Source organism: Oncorhynchus mykiss, chromosome 23 (assembly GCF_013265735.2).
Source record: "Oncorhynchus mykiss isolate Arlee chromosome 23, USDA_OmykA_1.1, whole genome shotgun sequence".
Lineage (NCBI taxonomy): Eukaryota > Metazoa > Chordata > Actinopteri > Salmoniformes > Salmonidae > Oncorhynchus > Oncorhynchus mykiss.
The window spans coordinates 32,019,627-32,041,860 of NC_048587.1; the positions used below are offsets into that span (position 1 = coordinate 32,019,627).

Genomic DNA, 22,234 nt, shown 5'->3' on the forward strand with positions numbered 1-22,234 from the left:
AATAGTAATAGTGTTGCTTTTACCCAATTGGGAGGATCTCCTCATAATTGCCTTATGCTGAGGGCAGCATCACAGCCATAGGTTAGGCTGCGTGATTGTGCGTGAATATTATACCTGAATATTGAGCTAGTCAAATTGGAGTTAGCCTAGAGCCGTCGGCTCGTACCCTTGTGTGTTGTGCTTGATGTGCTTCTCCAAGAAGTCTTGAGCCTCATTGGCGGTGAAACATTTGTGTTGTATTTTTGAAGGTCAAGATTAGTTTTGCCAGGTGGATGAGGCCCCATCTCAGGTTTACAGTAGCTTGTTTAGCTGGGATCTCACCTCGTTGTATCAGCAGTTCGGCACTCAGGTCTGGGTAGATGCTGATCCTGGATTCATACAATTATACACCGAATCTGTTGCAGAGAGGATCCATGCGGTACACAATGTTCATAGAAAAGATGGAAGGAAGTTTCCTTGCCCACTTCCACACCAGTTTCAAGCCCTGTGACCCACACATTGAAATTACGGGAATGATTTCAGAGTTTTTTTGCTTTGGAGTCGCCCCTCTGTCACATTGGCTGCTGTCTCCAAACTTTCCACTTTAGTTGAGTATGGTCTTGAAAAGGAAGCTCCAGGTCAGTTTTTGAATTGCTTTCTTTTTTCCCCTTCTTTTTTTCAGGGTGAATTGATTTCTTTGTGCTTTGTGGAAGTGGTTCTTTCTTGCTTTGTCGCTAACTCTCAGGCTTTGTAGAGTGCTCGGAAGCGAAAGCTGATTATGTGAAAAGAAACTCTTGCCATGGCTGAATGTCATTGTCGAAATCTGTTAAACTTTACTGACGGCTGTCAAACGGAATGCCATTTCAGTCACACTTTATTGCTACAATTTCAAGTCCCAGCGAGCGACGTAGCTGCTCTCCTAATGCTATGTGATTTGTGTAATTAGTACTCCGCACTCCTACTGTTGCCAAAGCTATCTCGTTTACCCTTGATCTCCATCCCTCCCTGCATCACTTCTCTTCCATCTTCTCCCTGCCTCTCACTCCAACCCTTTCCAGAGCTCTCTTTATCCTTTTCTCTCCACCCCTCTCTCAATCTCGTTCTCTCCCTTTTCTCACCTCTCTGCCTCTCTCTCATGTTTCATTAGCCCTCCTCGCCATGTGAGCCAACTGCCAGAGGAAGAGAGTTGGGCTCTGCGAACAGGTGTCACTGCGCCCATATGCCATGTCCCTGCTTTAACATCAAACTTTGACATCTCAGCCACTCTTCTATTTCAGAGTTAATTACTTAGAGGGGATTTGATGTTTTATTGTATCAAAAGCCAAATGAGGTGTTTTTGCATTATAGAGTCTCGCTCTGCTGAAGTAGCTCTGTCTTTTGGTGTTAGCAGCAAGGGGTGTGTGTAGTATCCATCCTCTGGGTATTCATGCACAGACACATGCCCGCTGGATGCTAATCCCTTAGCATTTAACCACCCATGGTAATGATGGTGGGCTACAAGACGGCACTGGGCCTTGGCAGTGTAGAAGGATTTACTTATTAATTAACTTTGGCTTTGTTTTCTTTTATAGCCAAGCTGGATCTGATAACAGACACACTCTCTCTGTCAATCAATTTATATCTCAGTGAATTGTTGTTATGGTTCTGCACACGGCATATTGGTAGGCTGGGTGTTGATGTGCAGGGGAAGCATGAGGTATTTATAGCTTCCCTTGTCCAACCTCTCCAAATGAATAACTGCTTGGTAAAGGCTCAAGTCCAGGACCTAATACAGTCAATACACCACTAGACATACACCCCCCTCCGGAAAGAATGACTCATTTTATTTTACCTTCACTAGGCAAGTCAGTTAAGAACTAATTCTTATTTTCAATGACGGCCTAGGAACAGTGGGTTAAGTGCCTTGTTCAGGGGCAGAACGACCTTGTCAGCTCGGGGATTCGATCTTGCAACCTTTCGGTTACAAGTCCAACACTCTAACCACTAGGCTACCTGCTGCCCCAAATAGCAGGCAGACCCACACAACCTCAGGCAAATATGTTTTTAGAAAGGATGACTTTACCATAGGATCTCACGATTACATCCTTCACTCTAGCACCTCAGATAGATAGCTTCTCAAACAGATGCATTCAAAAACAGGATAGACAGTTATATAAACTCAAGTTTGTTTTTAAGTATAGTGGAGGACACCTTCCCAAGTTGGTCTAGTCCATCACTTTCTAGTGTGAATCTCGTAGCGTAACACATGACACATAGATCTCTGTCCTAGAGAGCTGCCTTAATCATTTTAGTGCAGGTTATGGCTGTTATTTTCCATGGCTGACTGAACACAGCCTGTTGCAAGACAGCGTGACTGATGTTTGATCCTCGGTCTCTGGAATTAAAGTGATATGTTATTTCCCCCCGAGTGGGGTGATAGTGCCATATTGCAGATTTATCAATAAAAGAGTGAGATACCTTCAGACAGAAGCTCAGACATCTCATAAGATCAGTGTGATGTATGATATTTAATGAATGAGCGATACAGTATGTTCATCTAGACTGAGAGTTGTGTGTGTCTGAGAGAAGATAATGTTAAACCGTGTAGGAGTACTCCCTGTGTATTGGAGGTCTGTGTGCGTGCGTGATTAAGTAGTGCTCTTTATTTCCTTAATTTTCTTAACGAGGGCATTATTACTCAAGAAAATAGCTTTTATACATGAAATCAGACAGGTCGGGGCACCATATCTATATCACACTATCTTAATCAGGATAAATGGGATGAAGTTATATCTAATCTCCCATAATTGATTTGCCTTATCATTGGCCAATCTGGGAAGCTATGCCATCTGCTAAAAATCGAATGAGATCAGTGTGACTGTGAATAATCAGTTAATAGATCATATAATCCATGAAGTTGGTACATGATCCATTAAGATTAAAGATGTATTTATTATTTAAAATAGAGGGGCAGAGGGTCAGGTGGTGACAGATAAAGACTAGGGAGGAATGGATAGGCAAGAAGAAATATAGTACTCCTGAAATGATACATGTTTACATAGTGCTGGGAAATGATTTTTCAGAGCGTATACATACTTACTTTTACAACAATAAAATGAGAGTTCTACAGATGTTCTGTCTTACTCGCTCCCTCCCCCTCTAAGTGCTCATGGCCAGGCGACTCTGTACAGACTCCAGTAATAGCTGTGTGATGTTCACTTATGTAGTGACTGGGTTAGGCCTTGGTCTTGCAGCGTCTCTGGGGCCGTGCTCTTCCTTCATTAGCACCATCCATCTCCTTTTCTCTTCATTAACCTTATACCGCCCTCTTTTCTCTGCGATGTTGTTGTGGTTGATGACCAAGGCCTTCTCCCACACACACACCACACACACACACACACACACACACACACACACACACACACACACACACACACACACATACAGACACACACATATGTAGCAGGTCACACTGACTTTGCGTGTCTCACCAGCGTCTTAACATGAGGGCCATGAAGCTCTGTTGCTGTGGTAACAGGTATGTAATCCCAGAGAGGGTCAGATGCCAGGGTAGGTAAGAGAGGGTCAAAGAGGGCCAGATGCCAGGGTAGGTAAACTCACCCTCAGTCACTCCCACTGAACACCTGTCCATCTGCCTCCTCCAAAAGATGGAAATAAGGGTGTCACTGGTATTTATTGATGTGGTTATTCACGACTTCTGCATAAGATACTACACATCTGCACAATACAGTATAGTTACTAACACCAGTCATCTGCACAGGACAAACACACTCAATGTCAAAAAGAAAGTGTGTGTATGTTTTCTAAGTCCACACTGTAATGCTATTCTTTTTCCACAATGCAAACCACAAATACTTGAATGTTGAGAGCCCCGATCAACGATATACTTGAACATTGCCAGCCTCTGTCATACAAAGCAACCTTGTCTTTGCATCTCTACTCATGTATACCCGGAGGAACGTTTGTGAGAAAAGAAAAGTATCCATAGCCACCACAGCATTTGGTATTTTATCTGCAGTGGACGGCATCGCTGAGCACAGAACAGAGATCAAAGTGTGACATTTGGTTGGCATTTCCTCTGCATGTGTCTAAAACACCTGCTACTACAACTGTGGGTCTACCAGGATCATACGACTGTCTCTCCCTGTCTCTCCGGCTCTGTGTTCCCTATCACTCACGTCCTTTAATCTCTCTCTTTCTGTCTTTCTCGCTCTCTATTATTTTCATGGAAATTAGCGTTTTACTCCTAGTTATATGTACATATCTCCTCAATTACCTCGTACCCCTGCACATCGACTCGGTACTGGTAGCCAAGTAACCGTTACTCATTGTGTATTTATTATTACTGTATATAGCCAAGTTATCGTTACTCATTGTGTATTTAGTATTACTGTATATAGCCAAGTTATCGTTACTCATTGTGTATTTATTATTACTGTATATAGCCAAGTTATCGTTACTCATTGTGTATTTAGTATTACTGTATATAGCCAAGTTATCGTTACTCATTGTGTATTTATTATTACTGTATATAGCCAAGTTATCGTTACTCATTGTGTATTTATTATTACTGTATATAGCCAAGTTATCATTACTCATTGTGTATTTAGTATTACTGTATATAGCCAAGTAACCGTTACTCATTGTGTATTTAGTATTACTGTATATAGCCAAGTTATCGTTACTCATTGTGTATTTATTATTACTGTATATAGCCAAGTAACCGTTACTCATTGTGTATTTAGTATTACTGTATATAGCCAAGTTATCGTTACTCATTGTGTATTTATTATTACTGTATATAGCCAAGTTATCGTTACTCATTGTGTATTTATTATTACTGTATATAGCCAAGTTATCGTTACTCATTGTGTATTTATTATTACTGTATATAGCCAAGTTATCGTTACTCATTGTGTATTTAGTATTACTGTATATAGCCAAGTTATCGTTACTCATTGTGTATTTATTATTACTGTATATAGCCAAGTTATCGTTACTCATTGTGTATTTATTATTACTGTATATAGCCAAGTTATCGTTACTCATTGTGTATTTAGTATTACTGTATATAGCCAAGTTATCGTTACTCATTGTGTATTTAGTATTACTGTATATAGCCAAGTTATCGTTACTCATTGTGTATTTATTATTACTGTATATAGCCAAGTTATCGTTACTCATTGTGTATTTATTATTACTGTATTTAGCCAAGTTATCGTTACTCATTGTGTATTTATTATTACTGTATATAGCCAAGTTATCGTTACTCATTGTATATTTATTATTACTGTATATAGCCAAGTTATCGTTACTCATTGTGTATTTATTATTACTGTATATAGCCAAGTTATCGTTACTCATTGTGTATTTAGTATTACTGTATATAGCCAAGTTATCGTTACTCATTGTGTATTTATTATTACTGTATATAGCCAAGTTATCGTTACTCATTGTGTATTTAGTATTACTGTATATAGCCAAGTTATCGTTACTCATTGTGTATTTAGTATTACTGTATATAGCCAAGTTATCGTTACTCATTGTGTATTTAGTATTACTGTATATAGCCAAGTTATCGTTACTCATTGTGTATTTGTTATTACTTTTATTATTACGTTTTACTTTTCTATTATTTCTTTATTTTCTTTCTCTCTGCATTGTTGGGAACTGTTTGTCTCGTAAGTAAGCAGTTCAATGCTTGGCGCAGCGGTCTAGGCACTGAATCTCAGTGCTAGAGGCGTCACTACAGACCCTGGTTCGATCGTGGGCTGTATCACAACCGGCCATGATTGGGAGTCCCATAAGGCGGCGCACAATTGGCCCAACGTCGTCCGGGTTAGGGGAGGGTTTGGCCGCCGTAGGCCGTCATTGTATAATAAGAATTTGTTCTTAACTGACATGCCTAGTTAAATAAAGGTTCAATTAAAAACATGTTAGTCCACACCTGTTGTTTTTTGAAGCGTGTGATGATTAAAATGTGATTTGATGGATTGGATTGGATTTACCTTCCAGTTAAACTATGAGTCACAGTAGTGGTGCCATATGGTAGTATCATTTATTGTATGACTGTCTCTCTCCCTCTCTCTCCCCTCCTCCTCCCCTCTCTCTCTCTCTCCCTCTCCCCCCCTCCTCCTCCCCTCTCTCTCTCTCTCTCTCTCTCTCTCTCTCTCCCTCTCTCCCCCCCTCCTCCTCCCCTCTCTCTCTCTCTCTCTCTCCCTCTCTCCCCCCTCCTCCTCCCCTCTCTCTCCCCCCCCCTCCTCCTCCCCCCCCCCCCCCCCCTCTCTCTCTCTGTGTTTACCTGCTCTCCAGGTTGCATATAACCACCCTCCAGGCAGATGAGCTCTACTCCTGTGCTGCAGTAGAGACAGGGTTCAAGTGTACAGATTATGCTGTGTTTGACCCTCACATCAGAAGAGGTCAGAAACATCTTAAAAACAAACACAAAGACAACTCTGCTGTTGGTATCAAAATAGGTGAATGTCGTACAAGGTAGCTCGGTAACATGGGTTTTTAATGTAACTTTATACAGCGGGTGGGTCTAATCCTGAATGCTGATTGGTGTCTATTCCACAAGTTACCACCGGCTAAATCTATGACGTTAAAATGCCTATTTCCATCTGCAATTTCTAAACTTGATCTCCACTATAAAAGCATCGAGACATTATCTCACATTTCTTTTAGACTAACATTTCGTTTTCAACAGCAGGGATTTGTATTAACCTTGCTGTCTGTCCTCCGACATTTGCAACATTGTTTCAATATTCCAAATTAATCTCCAGCTGTCCCATAGTAATGAACAGGTTGGATATCAGGACGAGACAGACAGGCAGGCAGCGTTTCTCAGCCAGTCAAAATCATGAATCAGCTGGCATCATTTTTATGAATATTGAAAAAAGGTAAAACGAAACAAAGTGCAGCTAGTTTGCAGTCTTTCCAGCTTCAGTTGGACATGATTGCATTAGCTGTGCTGTTGGCTAGCTCCTCTGAACAACAGTGTCCTGACAAGAGAGCACATTTTCTATGCCGGACAAAATCGCACCTCATTAGCTCACTAGAAAACAGCTTAAACAAATGCAAATGCCCCTACTGTTATACTGCCTGCACCGTTTGACGTGACTGTAAGTTAGCTGTTGTTGGCTTGCTTGCAAGCAAGGGATACGAACGTTGCCAGTATGGCAATGGAACATTTAGAACGAACGACTAGGTCACATCCATAGATAAAGAACAAAAAGAGTGAAAGACTGGGTCGCCTGCAACCTACATTCAGAAAGACTGTCATGGTTAGGAGCATAAAGGACACTACCTAAACCATTTAAACTGGACCAACCAGATCACTTTTTTTTATGGGAATAAAAATTGTCCGACTTGTTGACATGTTGACTGTATAAACATGACAAACATCATGTGATCAAAGGTCATGAAGCTTTGTCTGCAGTCGACGGCAAGTTCCCCCGACTTCAGTCCTCAACTTCGGTCTACAGTCCACTCTGTTTGTTAACTCCAACACTGTGGTTCTTTTACACCACTGAGTGTTCATTTAACTCCTGAATCAGGACTTGAAATGTTACCCTGAAAAATCAACACTAGGTAACACTGGGAAATTTGCTGTGCAACTGTATTATAGTGGTATGTTTTACAGCATCGTAGCTCTACTTGTCTGCTCTTCACTGCACTGTAAAATCTGTGTGATGTATAGCCCTCTGCTCTGAAGTTCCGCCTCATTTCCTCGCTCTGTAGCGAGGCTCGGCCTATATCTAGTCATGTGCTGCTTAATGGTTGGATCCTACTGATGCAGCTATGAGGCGAGGAGGCTTAATCATTCTATGTCATCATAATCATCCCACATCCAGAGAGCAATCTGCTATGCCAAAAAGTCAGGGCCAGTGACCTGGAAGAGATTGGAGCCTCTTGGCCCTGAATGGGAGATTGTGCATTGGTAGTAACAGAGACAAATTACAATGTTTGCCCCAATTGTTCAACATTATTCATGCATTTCCAAGGCAATGGAGCCAATAATGGCATTACAAAAAAAGTTGTAACACACCATATATAAAAACGGAACTCTTAAAGGTCCAATGCAGCCATTTGTTCTCAATATCAAATCATTTCTGGGTAACAATTGAGCACATTACTGTGTTGGTTTTCAAATAAAATGGTCACAAATAAACAAAAATTGCTTCTTAGTAAAGGCCAATTTCTCAAGTAAGAATTTTGCTAAGACTGTCTGTGGTCTGAGTGGGGAGGGGAAAACTGAAAATTAGATGATATTGGCAGAGAGGCTGAAACTCTCTTTATTATTGATGTAACCAGCAGAGGTGTGGACTCGAGTCACATGACTTGGTCTCGAGTCACAAATATGATGACTTGCAACTCGACTTTGACTTTAACACCAATGACTCGTGACTTGACATGGATTTGAGCCTTATGACTCGACCTGACTTGATACCCTCCTCAAGCCCAAATACAAAAAATTATGCTATTTAAAAAAGTGTGCAGCGCATCAACTCTTCATTTAACGGATTACAGTTTGAATCGGACAGCAGCCAATCAAATTGTGCCAGCTGAGAAAAGGTTGTGCGTGGCAGTGCAGAGGAATGTCGGCGGGTGAATTCAGATGGAGCCCTTGCAACGATGATACCCAAAATTATTATTTTCGGATATAAAGACAACGCTCTATCAACAAAAAACGGATTGCAACTTGCAAAACATGCAGGAAGAAAATTACAGACGGAGGCGCAACAATTTCCAACTTTGTTCGACATTTGAAGCTGCACATAGAACGGTAAGTCATGGCTAATATAGCCGACAGATATATATTTTATTACTTTACTGGTGTATCATGTAGGCTAACGTAACACCAAATCAATGAGCCTCCACACAGTCAGTCTGTCATGTTCTGACCATAGTTCTTTTCTGTTTTCTTTGTTTTAGTGTTGGTCAGGACGTGAGCTGAGTGGGCATTCTATGTTGTGTGTCTAGTTTTCCCGTTTCTATGTTTGGCCTGATATGGTTTTCAATCAGAGGCAGGTGTTAGTCATTGTCTCTGATTGGGAACCATATTTAGGTAGCCTGTTTTGTGGGTGGTTGTCTTCTGTCTTTCTGTGTCTGCACTAGACAGAACTGTTTTGTTTTTTTCACATTTGTTGTTTTGTATTTTGTAGTGTTCAAGTTGATCGTCTTTATTAAACATGATGAACACTAACCACGCTGCGCTTTGGTCCTCTCCTTCGTCCACAGAAGAAAGCCGTTACACAGTCAGTGCGGGAACATGATCATTGCACCCAAGATTGAGGTACAACTGGCTAGGCAGTCGGTAGCCTAAATCCTGCCTGATGTTACTGCTGTTCCTAAAACCATTGACATACGTTAGCCTACTGTAACCACACACAGAGAGAGTGTGTGTGTGTGTGTGTGTGTTAAGGTTGGGTGATTGTGTACAAGCCTACATCGCCCGATTGCGCCCCATAGCAATCCTTGATAGTCGATCACTGTGGGGGGGGGGGGGGGGGGGCAACCATGTATTTCCATGGAAATATAACGTTTAATTGGAAAGTAATAAATATATAGATATTTTTAAAAGCATTCATGATTTGCGTGAATGTAGTATACTATTACTCTTGTTAAAAATATGAAATGGTATTACATTTGGTGAAGAGCACATTATGACTTGTTTAGGACTCTAAGTTTTGGACTTGAGACTTGACTTGAGACTTGACTCGGACTTGCCTGTCTTGACTTGGGACTTGACTTGGGACTTGAGTGCTAAGACTTGAGACTTACTTGTGACTTGTAAAACAATGACTTGGTCCCACCTCTGGTAACCAGGCAGGCCAAAACTCAATCCCACCACAAGTCTGACATTTCAGGTGGTCTTTTCAAACAACTCATACACTAAAAGGGCATTATCATAATTTTCACAATTTCACAGTATTATTCCAACCTCATAGAGGAATTATATATATATATATAAAAAACACAGGCAAATTGCATGTTTGACTTGGCCTTTAACAAACTTTGACTGCAACGTTGTATATCTGACATGAACTGTTTTCAATACTGTTTAGATGCCTATGGTGACACAGCGTATCTGGGTCTTCTACTACCTCCATTCGAGACCCGGGTTTGGGCTTTTCTGGCTCAGGGAGGACTTCACTAGCCTCTGAACCACAGGATCAAAGGATCCAACCTCTCCTGCTACACCATCAGTATTTCCTTCCCTTATCTCTGTTTTAATGTGTTGTACCACTGCTGTCTTTGGCCTAACCCAGAGGCAGAACTTCAGGGTTTGTCTCAGTCTTAGAGCTGTGGTCAGCAACCTGGCACTGGGGGAGCAAGAGACATTTAAATAGTTTCGCTCTGTAAGAGACCCAGCTTACTCAAACCTGGCCTGGCTTTCTAGCAAGCAATGTTTGGCATTTCCATCACACAAATGCCATTTGGTCCGAGGACCTTGAGATATGGGGGGAATGATAGCCAGTCTCAGCTCAGCTATAGGGGCTGGTCTGTGACACAACAGTCTGCCTTAGGGGCCTGTCAACCTTTCTGGGATTAAAACCAGACCGTCTACTTTCCATTCAAAAGAAACAAAGTAATACAATAATAGAAGTGCAGAAAACTGTCTGAAGTTGAAACAGAAATGGAATAATTTGTCACATTTCCTGTACAACCCCCGATACAATAATTTTTGTGCTGACTAACTGGCTCTTCTGTATTGATCCTTTCTGACGGTGAATGTTTCTCTTTTCCAGAGATGACATTTATTTCGACTTGTCAAACAGACGTCTGCGCTTCCTGTAGATAAAAACCTGGACGTCCTTTGAGGTGCCCATTTGGAAATCAAAAGTGACAGCCGAGCAACCCGCACACAAATGAACAGGGGAAGTAACGCCTAATGAATGTTAATGCAATGGTAATTACTTCAGAAACACTTTTTTTTTAAATGGGGACAATGAAACATGACAGTATTCGTCAAGTTAGCAACATAAAATGTTGTGACAAACGGGAAAACAATTGTGTTGCTTTTCAGCTCTTTCTGCGCATTGTGCATTCACAGGTCTTCACACCTGTGTTTCTTTCTTCGAACATGTCTCAGAAAGACTGGGGAAATACTTCAGTACCAATAAGACAGGAAGTAACTCTCATAACATTACCAATAAGACAGGAAGTAACTCTCATAACATTACCAATAAGACAGGAAGTAACTCTCATAACATTACCAATAAGACAGGAAGTAACTCTCATAACATTATATGACCGGAGATCTTTCATCTCATAGCCTAGTTAAACAAATAAAGGATTCATTCAAAAAGACAAACAATCAGTGGGTCACACCTTCAGTCCTTCTGACACACTCATTATCCCTCTGACACACAAGTATGCACGATGAAGTGTGATAAACATCAACAGAAAGGGAAAATAAGCTTCTATACACATGATGTATTACTGTACATCATTGTAACCTGCAAGGGAGTGGTTAATGTAGACATTGTGAAAGGATCACATTAAAATGAAACTGTTAATTGTATATGTAAATTATTACAGATAATGAATGCTCTTCACATCTGAGACATAAAAACAGCATATAAAATAAACAAGAGAGCCCAATGAGATTTTTTTCTTTTTTTGATAGAGTTAAATCATACTTCAATAATATATGTTAAGTATATTTCAAATAATTGGAACACTTAAATACATTTACTGTCAATTTTATTATTTTATTAGCATATAAGTATATTAAATACATTTAAAATGATCTAAATGAGGACACTTTTCTGTACTTAAGTATATTATATATTAGATAAAGAGCAAAACAAATATACTTTCAAAACACCTTAAGCACATTTTTTGTATATTTCTCATAAATCCTATTGTATACTTTTACAAATGCACTTCTACTCATTAACCACATTAGTTATTGTAATTAGCCATGTACAGGTTACCTTGATTGACCAAGGCATCTTCTCAGCCAATGTTAACATGCTATTTACAAAGCTGTTGTGGCAGGAGCAGCATTTTAAAACTGTTTAGATCAGCTTTAATGTTGCAGATAGATTGTGGCTTCTATCAATGTAATTGTCTGCAGCATTTCCAGTCCCCCAAATATCTTTTGTTGTAAATATATAAAGAAAATATTGATATTTAATTATACATTTTTTCCTTGATTATTTTCCCTTAACCCTACCACCCCTCCCTTAATTATAGTAAATGAATGGACAACAGCATTTAGGCTTCTACTTCAAGCTTATACATTACAGTACATTCGGAAAGTATTCAGACCCTTTGACTTTTTCCACACCTGTTAATTGAAATGCATCCAGGTTACTAACTCATAACGCTGGTTGAGAGAATATATTTTGATTTGTTTAACACTTTTTTTTAGATACTACATGATTCCATATGTGTTATTTCATAGTTTGTCTTCACTATTATTCTACAATGTAAAAATCAAGAAAAACTCTTAAATTAGTAGGTGTGTCCAAACCTTTGACTAGTACTGTGTGTTTTGTTTGTTTTTAGTCCCATCCTTAAGCTACCCTCAACCCCTCCCCTCTATCTCTGAAGACCATCCAGTTTTGATTTCTATTTGCCATATATTTTTCAACTGTGCTGTTTCACAAAAGTTCTGAACCTATATACATTTTACAGACACAGTATATTTTACATCAGTTATCTTATTTTTTGTCCCAGCCTTCAACTCCACTCAACCCCTCCCATCTATTTTTATTTTATTTTTTACTTTAGATTATTTGGCAAATATTTTTTTAACTCTTCTTGTAAGGTCTACACTTGTATTCGGCGCATGTGTCAAAAAAAGTTTGATTTCACAAAACAAACAATACCTCTTAATGATAGGATGCAAAGAACTGAAGTAAATAGTGTGTGGTAATGACATACAGGTGTGTGAACAGGTGATTAGAATTCAGGTGACTGGGAACTGGAGAGTGTTCAGGGGATCTAGGTGTTTGGGAGTGTGAGCTGGAAAGTGAGCTGCGTTCAGGGGATCTATGTGTTTGAGGGTGTGAGCTGGATAGTGAGCTGCGTTCAGGGGATCTAGGTGTTTGAGGGTGTGAGCTGGATAGTGAGCTGCGTTCAGGGGATCTATGTGTTTGAGGGTGTGAGCTGGATAGTGAGCTGCGTTCAGGGGATTTATGTGTTTGAGGGTGTGAGCTGGATAGTGAGCTGCGTTCAGGGGATCTAGGTGTTTGGGAGTGTGAGCTGGAAAGTGAGCTGCGTTCAGGGGATTTAGGTGTTTTGAGAGTGTGAGCTGGGAAGTGAGCTGCGTTCAGGGGATCTAGGTGTTTGAGGGTGTGAGCTGGATAGTGAGCTGCGTTCAGGGGATCTAGGTGTTTGAGGGTGTGAGTTGAAAGCAGACGTTACACCCGAGTCAAATCATGCTAGAAACACCATTGGCAGCAATTACAGTGATGAGTCTTCTTGAGTAAGAAGAGCTTTACACACCTGGATTGTGCAATATTATACGTTTATTCTGTTCATAATTCTTCAAGCTCTGTCTGTCAACATGTTGGTGCTCATGGCTACACAGCAATTTTCAAATCTTGACATCGATTTTCAAGCAGATTTAAGTAAAAAACTGTAACTTGGCCACTCAGGAACATTCACTGTCTTCTTGGTAATTTTTTAATTTTTTTTATTTTACCTTTATTTAACCAGGCAAGTCAGTTAAGAACAAATTCTTATTTTCAATGACGGCCTGGGAACAGTGGGTTAACTGCCTGTTCAGGGGCAGAACGACAGATTTGTACCTTGTCAGCTCGGGGGTTTGAACTCGCAACCTTCCGGTTACTAGTCCAACGCTCTAACCACTAGGCTACCCTGCCGTAAGCAACTCCGGTGTAGATTTGGCCTCATGTTGTAGGTTATTACCCAGCTGAAAGGTGAATTCCTCTCCCAGTGTCTGTTGTAAAGTGCTTGGCTCCATCCCATTTCTTTTTAACACGAAAACCTCCCCATATTTGCCGATGTCCAGCATACCCATACCATGATCCAACCAACACCATGCTTGAAAATAAGGCAGCAGTTGCTCAGTAATGTGTTGTGTTGGATTTGCCCCAAACACAAGGCTTTGAATTTAGGCAAAAACATATGTTTGCAGTATTACTTTAGTGCCTTGTTGCATACAAGATGTATGCTTTGGAATATTTTTTATTCTGTATATTTGTATTATTATTTTTACTCTGTCATTTAAATCATTATTGTGGATTCACTACAATGTTGTTGATCCATCCTCAGTTTTCTCCCATCACAGCCACTGAACTGTTTTCCAATCATCCCTGAGCAGTTTCATTCCTGTCCTGCAGCTCAGTTCCGAAGGACGAACGTACTGTGTCTTTGATGTGTCTGGGTGGACCTGTTCATCGGACGTGCTACCTTGTCCCGAACCTGCTGTTTTCGACTCTCTCTCTCTACCACACCTGCTGTCTATAACTCTGAATGATCAGCTTTGAAAAGCCAACTGACATTTACTCCTGAGGTGCTGACCTGTTGCACCCTCTACATCCACTATTATTATTTGACCTTGCTGGTCATCTAATGTTTGAACATCTTGGCCATCTACTGTTACAATCTCCACTCGTCACAGCCAGAAGAAGACTGAGTTCCTCTATAGGTTTATTCCTAGGTTCCTGCCTTTCTAGGGAGTTTTTCCTAGCCACTGTGCTTCTACATCTGCATTGCTTGCTGTTTGGGGTTTTAGGCTGGGTTTCTGTACAGCACTTTGTGACATCGGCTGATGTAAAAAGGGCTTTATAAATACAAATGTATGTATTAATAAGTAACCCACAGCATAATTATTAACTTAACCATGCTTAAAGAGATATTCAATGTCTGATTTGATATTGTTATCGATCTACCAAATCACTGCCCTTTTATGAGGCTTTCGAAAGGGTCCCTGGTCTTGAAAGGGTCCCTGGTCTTGAAAGGGTCCCTGGTCTTGAAATGGTCCCTGGTCTTGAAAGGGTCCCTGGTCTTGAAATGGTCCCTGGTCTTGAAAGGGTCCCTGGTCTTGAAAGGGTCCCTGGTCTTGAAAGGGTCCCTGGTCTTGAAAGGGTCCCTGGTCTTGAAATGGTCCCTGGTCTTGAAAGGGTCCCTGGTCTTGAAAGGGTCCCTGGTCTTGAAAGGGTCCCTGGTCTTGAAAGGGTCCCTGGTCTTGAAAGGGTCCCTGGTCTTGAAAGGGTCCCTGGTCTTGAAATGGTCCCTGGTCTTGAAATGGTCCCTGGTCTTGAAATGGTCCCTGGTAGTTGAAATTCAATACTAGACTGAGGGACCTTACAGATGTTGTATGTACGGGGGACAAAGGAAGGGTTTGTCATTAAATCGTGTCAACCCCTATTATAGTCCATATAACATATTCTGTGATTTGTTAAGTCAAATGTTACTCTTGAACTTATTTAGGCTTGCCTAAACAAAAAGGCTAAATACTTTTATAATGACTATATTTTAGTTATCCATTTTTTATTAATTTTATTTTTCTTTTGAATTTCTTTCCAACTTTGACATTACAATAGTATTTGAGTTCATTGTTGACAACAAATTACAATTCAATCAATTTGGATCCCACTTTTTACCACAATAAAACGTGAATAAATCCAAGGGTATGAATAGTTTTGCAAGGTACTGTATACTTATAGTTTAGTTGATTACTCACATGCAGAGTTTCATAAAATGTTTTATCCATGCTTCAATTTAAAAACAAGTGTATTTTGAATGAATATACTAAATTACAATTTAAGTGTTTGAAATGTTAAGTGTGCGTTTAAGTTTAATGATAGTGAAAATATAGTATACTTAAAGACTGAAAAACAATGAATTTAAAGTACACTTTTAATAAGTGTATTGAAGGTTGATGATAATATATTTATAGTTTACTAAAAGACTGAAAAAACTGTGAATTTAAAGTACACTTTTAATAAGTGTGTTGAAGTATAATTATATTATATTTATAGTATACTTAAGATGTACTAGAAAAATACATAATATTTGAAGTATATTATTAAATTTTTTGTATATTTAAGTATACATTCATATACTTGTAATATATTAAAATATGTTTTTAAATTCCGCTTGGGAGAGACAAGAGATTGAAAGGGGAGAGACAAGAGATTGAAAGGGGAGAGACAAGAGATTGAGACAGAGAGAGAGAGAGAGAGAGAGGGAGGGAGGGAGAGAGAGAGAGGAGGGAGGGGGAGAGAGAGGGAGATAAGGTTCTCTCTATGCTACAGTAATCAACACTATTCTGGGAGAGGCAAAGTGTGGTGCCCAATTTCACACTCAGGTTGATTAACAGTTTCGCTGTTGAGTGGCTCTGTCCCAGACTTCCCAGTAGTGAACTCTCTATCTTTTAAACACACTTCATCCAGCTGAGGGAAACGTCTCCTAAACACACACACACACACTTTTGAAGATTTCACAACCTGCAATGTGACATAGAGAGCACTTCATTCCAGGTGCTCTTGTGTTTGGAGGCTAGAGCGAAGAATGACATCAACGTGTGGATGGACACTTTCAACAGTTTTAAGAACACTAAAATGTACACTAACATCACAGCACACTTCACTCCACATGCAGACCCACAAAACAACTCCACTCAAGGGTCTTTGAAACAGGGTATTCCAAACTTTATTTTCTGTGTTAGAAGTGTACCATGTAGAGTAATCACAGTTAGTGTAATGTCTTCCTATTCGTTTGTGCGACACAAAGAAAAAACACAGACGACACCAACAAAATAAGACAAATTCATGATATTCTATCAATTAGAATCAAACAAAATCAAACAAAAAGACAAAACAAATAGCAAACTAAACCCTGTTAAAGAGAGACAGCAAGGAAAGGACAGATCGAGAGGTGAAGGTTGAGAGAAAGTTAAAGAGGAGAGAGAGAGAGAGCTAAACAGTGAGAAAGTGCGAATGCAAGGAGGGAAAAGAAAGAGAAAGTGAAATATATTAGAACCCTGAAAAACGACGGTCCATCTGAGCAGTGGGCGGTGGTGGTGTAAATCAGATGACGCACCTCAGGTACCAACAGACAGACAGACAGACACTGAACAGGGACAGCGACAGATAGGCAGGTACAGTACCGGCCAGCCAGAGAGACAGATGGCTGGGCACATACCAGGTTGACAGACAGACAGATCTTGAGTTGAAGAAGGAATCCACCCCGCATGACGAACTGACACACTTTTCAGATATCTAAGACGAAACACTGCTCAGCACGGAAGGAAAAGAGAGCGAGAGCAAAACAAGCATTTAAGCAAACTACTTCTCCAAAAAGGCAATATTTGTCATTCTTGAGTTTAGTCAGGGTTTTAAAATAAATATGTAGAATTCACTAAGATATGTGGAGGTATCAGACCTCTCTCTGGTAACAATGTACAGTATATACACATATTATCTCTTCAATGACAAAATAGCCTTTACTCTGTCAAATAATACAACCAGCCATGTCATTATAAGCAAGCATTGTCTTTTGTACAAATACCCATGCAACTCCCTTAAGATACGCAACTCGTTAAGTTCTCACCCTCATTCAACAACAGCAGATATTGCCTTTTTTAAATTTAATGTGCAAGTTACCAAATACATCATTCAACTTAAAATAAAACATTAGGTTATAGTACATTAAAAAAAAAAGTCAAAACCTATACAACATTCAAACCTCCGTCAACATCAACGAATGGGATACTGCTTAGTATATACAGACATGTTATCATTCATGCACAGTGTGAACAAGTAGCACATTAATTAACAATTAACATTCCAAAATATGGACATGGCATGTGGGCAGGGTAGAGGACACAGAGAGATGCTGCACAGTCACAGTGCAGACGTACACTATAGCAACACATGCTGGGCAGGAGAAGTCCTTGTGCTTCACTGCACCAGTACACAATGTATGGCTGTACTTCACATGTTCTTTCTTCCTCCTCCTCCTCTTCTTGTCATTTGTAGTTGGTTAGTTGAGTATTAGGGTTGGAGGAAAGGTCTTTTTATTAGTATTTCAATGTCATAGTAACCTTTTCAGATCAGAGAAAGGTCATAATGTATAATCATGTAACAGCAGAGTCATCGTCAGCATATAAACAATGTCATCCTTTTCATTAGAATCACGGGAACCAGTGCAATGTTTTTCCTTCAATTCGAAACATCAACCCATCTCCACGAAATGTGAATGTTTTTATCCAAATTTGGAATTAGAAATGTTCTGTTTCGGTCAAACAGGCTTTAAGTACCGCACAGGGATCTTTTTGGTGGTGTTAAGAAACGTCAGTGTGTTAGAAAACACACTCATATTCTGGCTAAGCTGTTACTGGAGTTTCCATTAGAAATAGTTCCCTTTGGCAAAATAGGAGTAAACTCCACTTGGCTTCCATATAAGTACTTTAACCTAGATGGAACCTTCTCAGGGGCTGCAACTTCTGTGGTGAGAAATGACAAGAACGAGACAAAATCTTAATTTTCTAAACCAAACTACAACTATGATTACTTTTACTTCATTGTTACGTTACACATCAAGTATAGTGTATTAAGCCAACTCAGTAGGAAACTCGGGGTATTCATCAAATAATGTGGACCGTCTTCCTCTTCCACACACTGACCTGCCTGATGTGTCTGAACTGGACGCGGAGTAACAGTCTTGGATGTAAACCCTTATATCTGGGGACTGGCAGTTAGATGGATTCAAAAGATTGCATCATTAAGACAAAAGCCTTTACCTCAGAAAATAGAAAATAGTCAGTCAATGTATTTCTCACCAGCTTCACTTTGAACTTCTGTAAAATGTCCCTATAGCTACTGTATTTCTCACCAGCTTAATTTTGAACTTCTGTAAAATGTCCCTATAGCTACTGTATTTCTCACCAGCTTAATTTTGAACGTCTGTAAAATGTCCCTATAGCTACTGTATTATAGGAACCTTTTAATCTACACGTCTGTCCACCATTACAATTTATGTATTTTATGTTTAAGATATTGTTTATTGAAATATTCCATTTAATGTTTTAAAAAATGAAGATGTGCAGCTCAGTGGAGAGAGAAAGAGGGTTTAGTGTTGAGGGGTTTATGATAGGGGTGCTGAGGGTGGGTTTATGATAGGAGTGTTGAGGGGTTTATGATAGGAGTGTTGAGGGGTTTATGACAGGGGTGTTGAGGGTGGGTTTATGATAGGGGTGCTGAGGGTGGGTTTATGATAGGAGTGTTGAGGGGTTTATGATAGGAGTGTTGAGGGGTTTATGACAGGGGTGTTGAGGGTGGGTTTATGATAGGGGTGCTGAGGGTGGGTTTATGATAGGGGTGTTGAGGGTGGGTTTATGATAGGGGTGTTTAGGGTGGGTTTATGATAGGGGTGCTGAGGGTGGGTTTATGATAGGGGTGTTGAGGGTGGGTTTATGATAGGGGTGTTGAGGGTGGGTTTATGATAGGGGTGTTGAGGGTGGGTTTATGATAGGGGTGAGGGGTAAAGGGTTTCTGGTTAGGGTTAGTGGTTAAGAATTGACTGTAGAGCCCTTGAGGACTGAGACTGATAAAAAGACCAGTCTGGTAGGAGCTTAGACACAAAGATAGAGAGAAAGAGCCAATAGTGAGAGGCTGCTGAAAGATGTGTAGCCAATGGATGAAGCTAATGCAGAGGGCGATCCAGTACGGTCTCTCTGCATTATATTGCAATTTGAATCAAGCATGGTAGTGGTGAAACCCCTATTGACTAAACTGGAAATGCAATCTTGGGATAGTTTTGAAAATGATAATGTAAGTTGACAACGAGTTATCTGATAGTTAAAATGGTAACGCTGGCCATTCAATCACGATACGGCCTTAAAGGTAAAAGTATGCTAAACTCCTTTAACACAACTACATCTACAGCAAGATAAAAGAACAGAGGAAACCTAATCAGATGTTCTACTGGGGATCAAACCGAGGGTCAGAAGGTGGTGAGCAGCTCTTGCAGCCTGGCCCTAACTGAGATTTATTAAGACTAACACACAGACAAGAGACTTTCTTCAAAAGTACCTGTTACTCCCCACCCACTATGCTTGCGAACAGCCGTATCTTTGTTTCTTTTGATGTTCATGCATATACATATCAATAATGGTGGTATGGGAATTATTAAAGGATTTCACTCAAATGTCTAGTGTTAAGTTTGAAATGAGCGCCAGGCGTCGACGATGCTGTTTCTATAGGGTTGCTGGGTAGGGAGAGACATAACAAACAGCTACACACACGCACACGCACACGCACACACACACACAACTGTCATTCTACAGACTTCAGAGGTTTCTCTGTCCCAGCACTGACAGGCCTCTCCTCACCTGAACAACCAGTCTCATCCCTTATTAAGCACTAGGGGAGGGATCTTTCACTTCTTAAAAGGGGGAAAGGGTGGGGTGGGTCGGGGTTATTAACGACAAGAGAAAAAAGTTTTTCACTGCTGCTGTTTCCTCCTTCTTGTCTCCGGTTAGCTCTTCTAGGGCCTTCTTAAGTTTGTAGCTGTTTAGAAGGCCCTGAAGTGGCAGTAGGCCTCCAGTGAGGAGAACAGAATGTACAGCAGCCACAGGCTGACAAACAGCATGGTGGTCAGTATCTTGGGAGTCCGCGGACCCCCCAGCTCGCCACCGATCGAAGGTCGCCGCCGGTACATCAGCACTCCCACGCAGATGAACGCAAAGATGGTGAAGAGGGTGACGGAGAAGGCCAGGCTCCCTGGGTCTACCTTGAAGTCGTTGCCCTTGGAGTTGTGGTAGATGGCGGCGATGGACCAGGCCACGCCGATGCCCAGGAACACGTTGACGGCGTTGCTGCCCGTCACGTTGCCGATGGATGCATCAGCATACTGGTCCTGGATGGCTGCCACCTTACTGGCAAAGGTGTCTGGAAGAAAGGGAAGAGAGGATGCAGGGGAGGAGGGTGTTGTGTGTGTGATTCAATAAGGATTGGGAAAATGTTATTGGATTGGGGGAATTAATGGTGATGGGGTATGGGGCAGAGGGTGTGGGTAAAGGGTGAGAGGCAAAACAAAAAAGCTCAATATTAATTAAAAGTCTAAAGAACACTGAACAGCATTGTTTCATAAGACATAATTCAATGTAATGTCTGCAGACTATAATCAGGGAGCGAAATGGTCTCCATTGCAGGGACAGGAGTTCCGTCTCAGCAGAAGTCATCCGTCTGGGTCTCTTTCCCCCAGACCCAGATCAATACCTGAGGCAAGCACACAATCTTCTCCATAAATGGCCGGCTATGTGTCTGGATTTAAACAGTCTGCTGTACAACAGCAGCCCAGCAGGAAGACACCATTAAATTTCTGGAGTGGAGCCAGCTGTTTATGCTAAGTTGCAGTTACCTTGCCAGGAGAAAGTGCTTTCATAGAGAGTCAAGGAACCCAGTCTAATGTTTGAGATGTCTTTCATTGGCAAGTGACAGAGCACTCTGTTTTATTCCCATTTCTGTCCCTCGGTCCCTCCTCACTTCCTCTGTGCACCCTTCCCTTTTATTTTCCTGGTGCCCGAGATTTAGCGAGGGAGGCCAGGTTGAGACAAATTACTCCTTAGGGTGACTCCCTTCACTGAGCTGGCATCAGGCTCTAGCCAGCTGGACATGATACCATGGTCATTGGCCTCGAGTGGCACTATTCACTGGGAATCTAGCTCTGCTGACTTCAACATGGCACAAGACGGGCACCGATATGGGCATACAAGTGTGGTCATTACTGGACCACAATAGTGAATAAAGTATCTGTGGTTGATTTAGAACAGATGCTGAGCAATGACTGGTCTGAGAGCTGTAACGTGTAACTGAGGAAGATTCATCACTTAAAAATAATCCATCTCATGTCCAGTGACTGGATAGTACTCACAGGGACTTGTCCCTTGATCCCATGCCTGCCGACTGGCCACTCTGGCCACTCGGGCCACTCTGGCCACTCTGGCCACTCGGGCCTTGTACTGGGCTGGAAAACCACTGGACCAAGACCCAGGAAGAAATACGATTGAAAAACATAAAGTAAATGTATAACCCATTTTTTATGTTACATCATTTTTGTGCATCTCTGAGCAATGTTCTATCATACGATGCAAAACTCACATGAAAACATGCAATGACCCTGGGATTCGATAGAACATCACTCAGAGATGCACAAAAATGGTATAACATTCAAAATGGGTGAATTGTTATTTTAAGTACTGGAGCTATGTACAGAGTCAGGAAGCAGCCATCCACACAACAGTTTAACTGAGATATTCCTCTAT

At 40.8% G+C, this 22,234-nt stretch overlaps 1 protein-coding gene across 2 annotated transcripts in view; it reads right to left on the reverse strand.

Moving 5' to 3' along the window:
- Positions 1-16,592: 16,592 nt before the first annotated feature.
- The window catches only part of LOC110502600 (sodium/calcium exchanger 1), a 203,080-nt gene continuing 197,438 nt past the window's right edge, over positions 16,593-22,234 (reverse strand). For both annotated transcript variants that reach the window (XM_021580769.2, XM_021580767.2), the window contains exon 7: positions 16,593-20,858. In XM_021580769.2, coding sequence (XP_021436444.1) covers positions 20,482-20,858 — 377 coding nt within the window. In that variant the 3' untranslated portion in view covers positions 16,593-20,481. The remainder of the gene's footprint in view (positions 20,859-22,234) is intronic.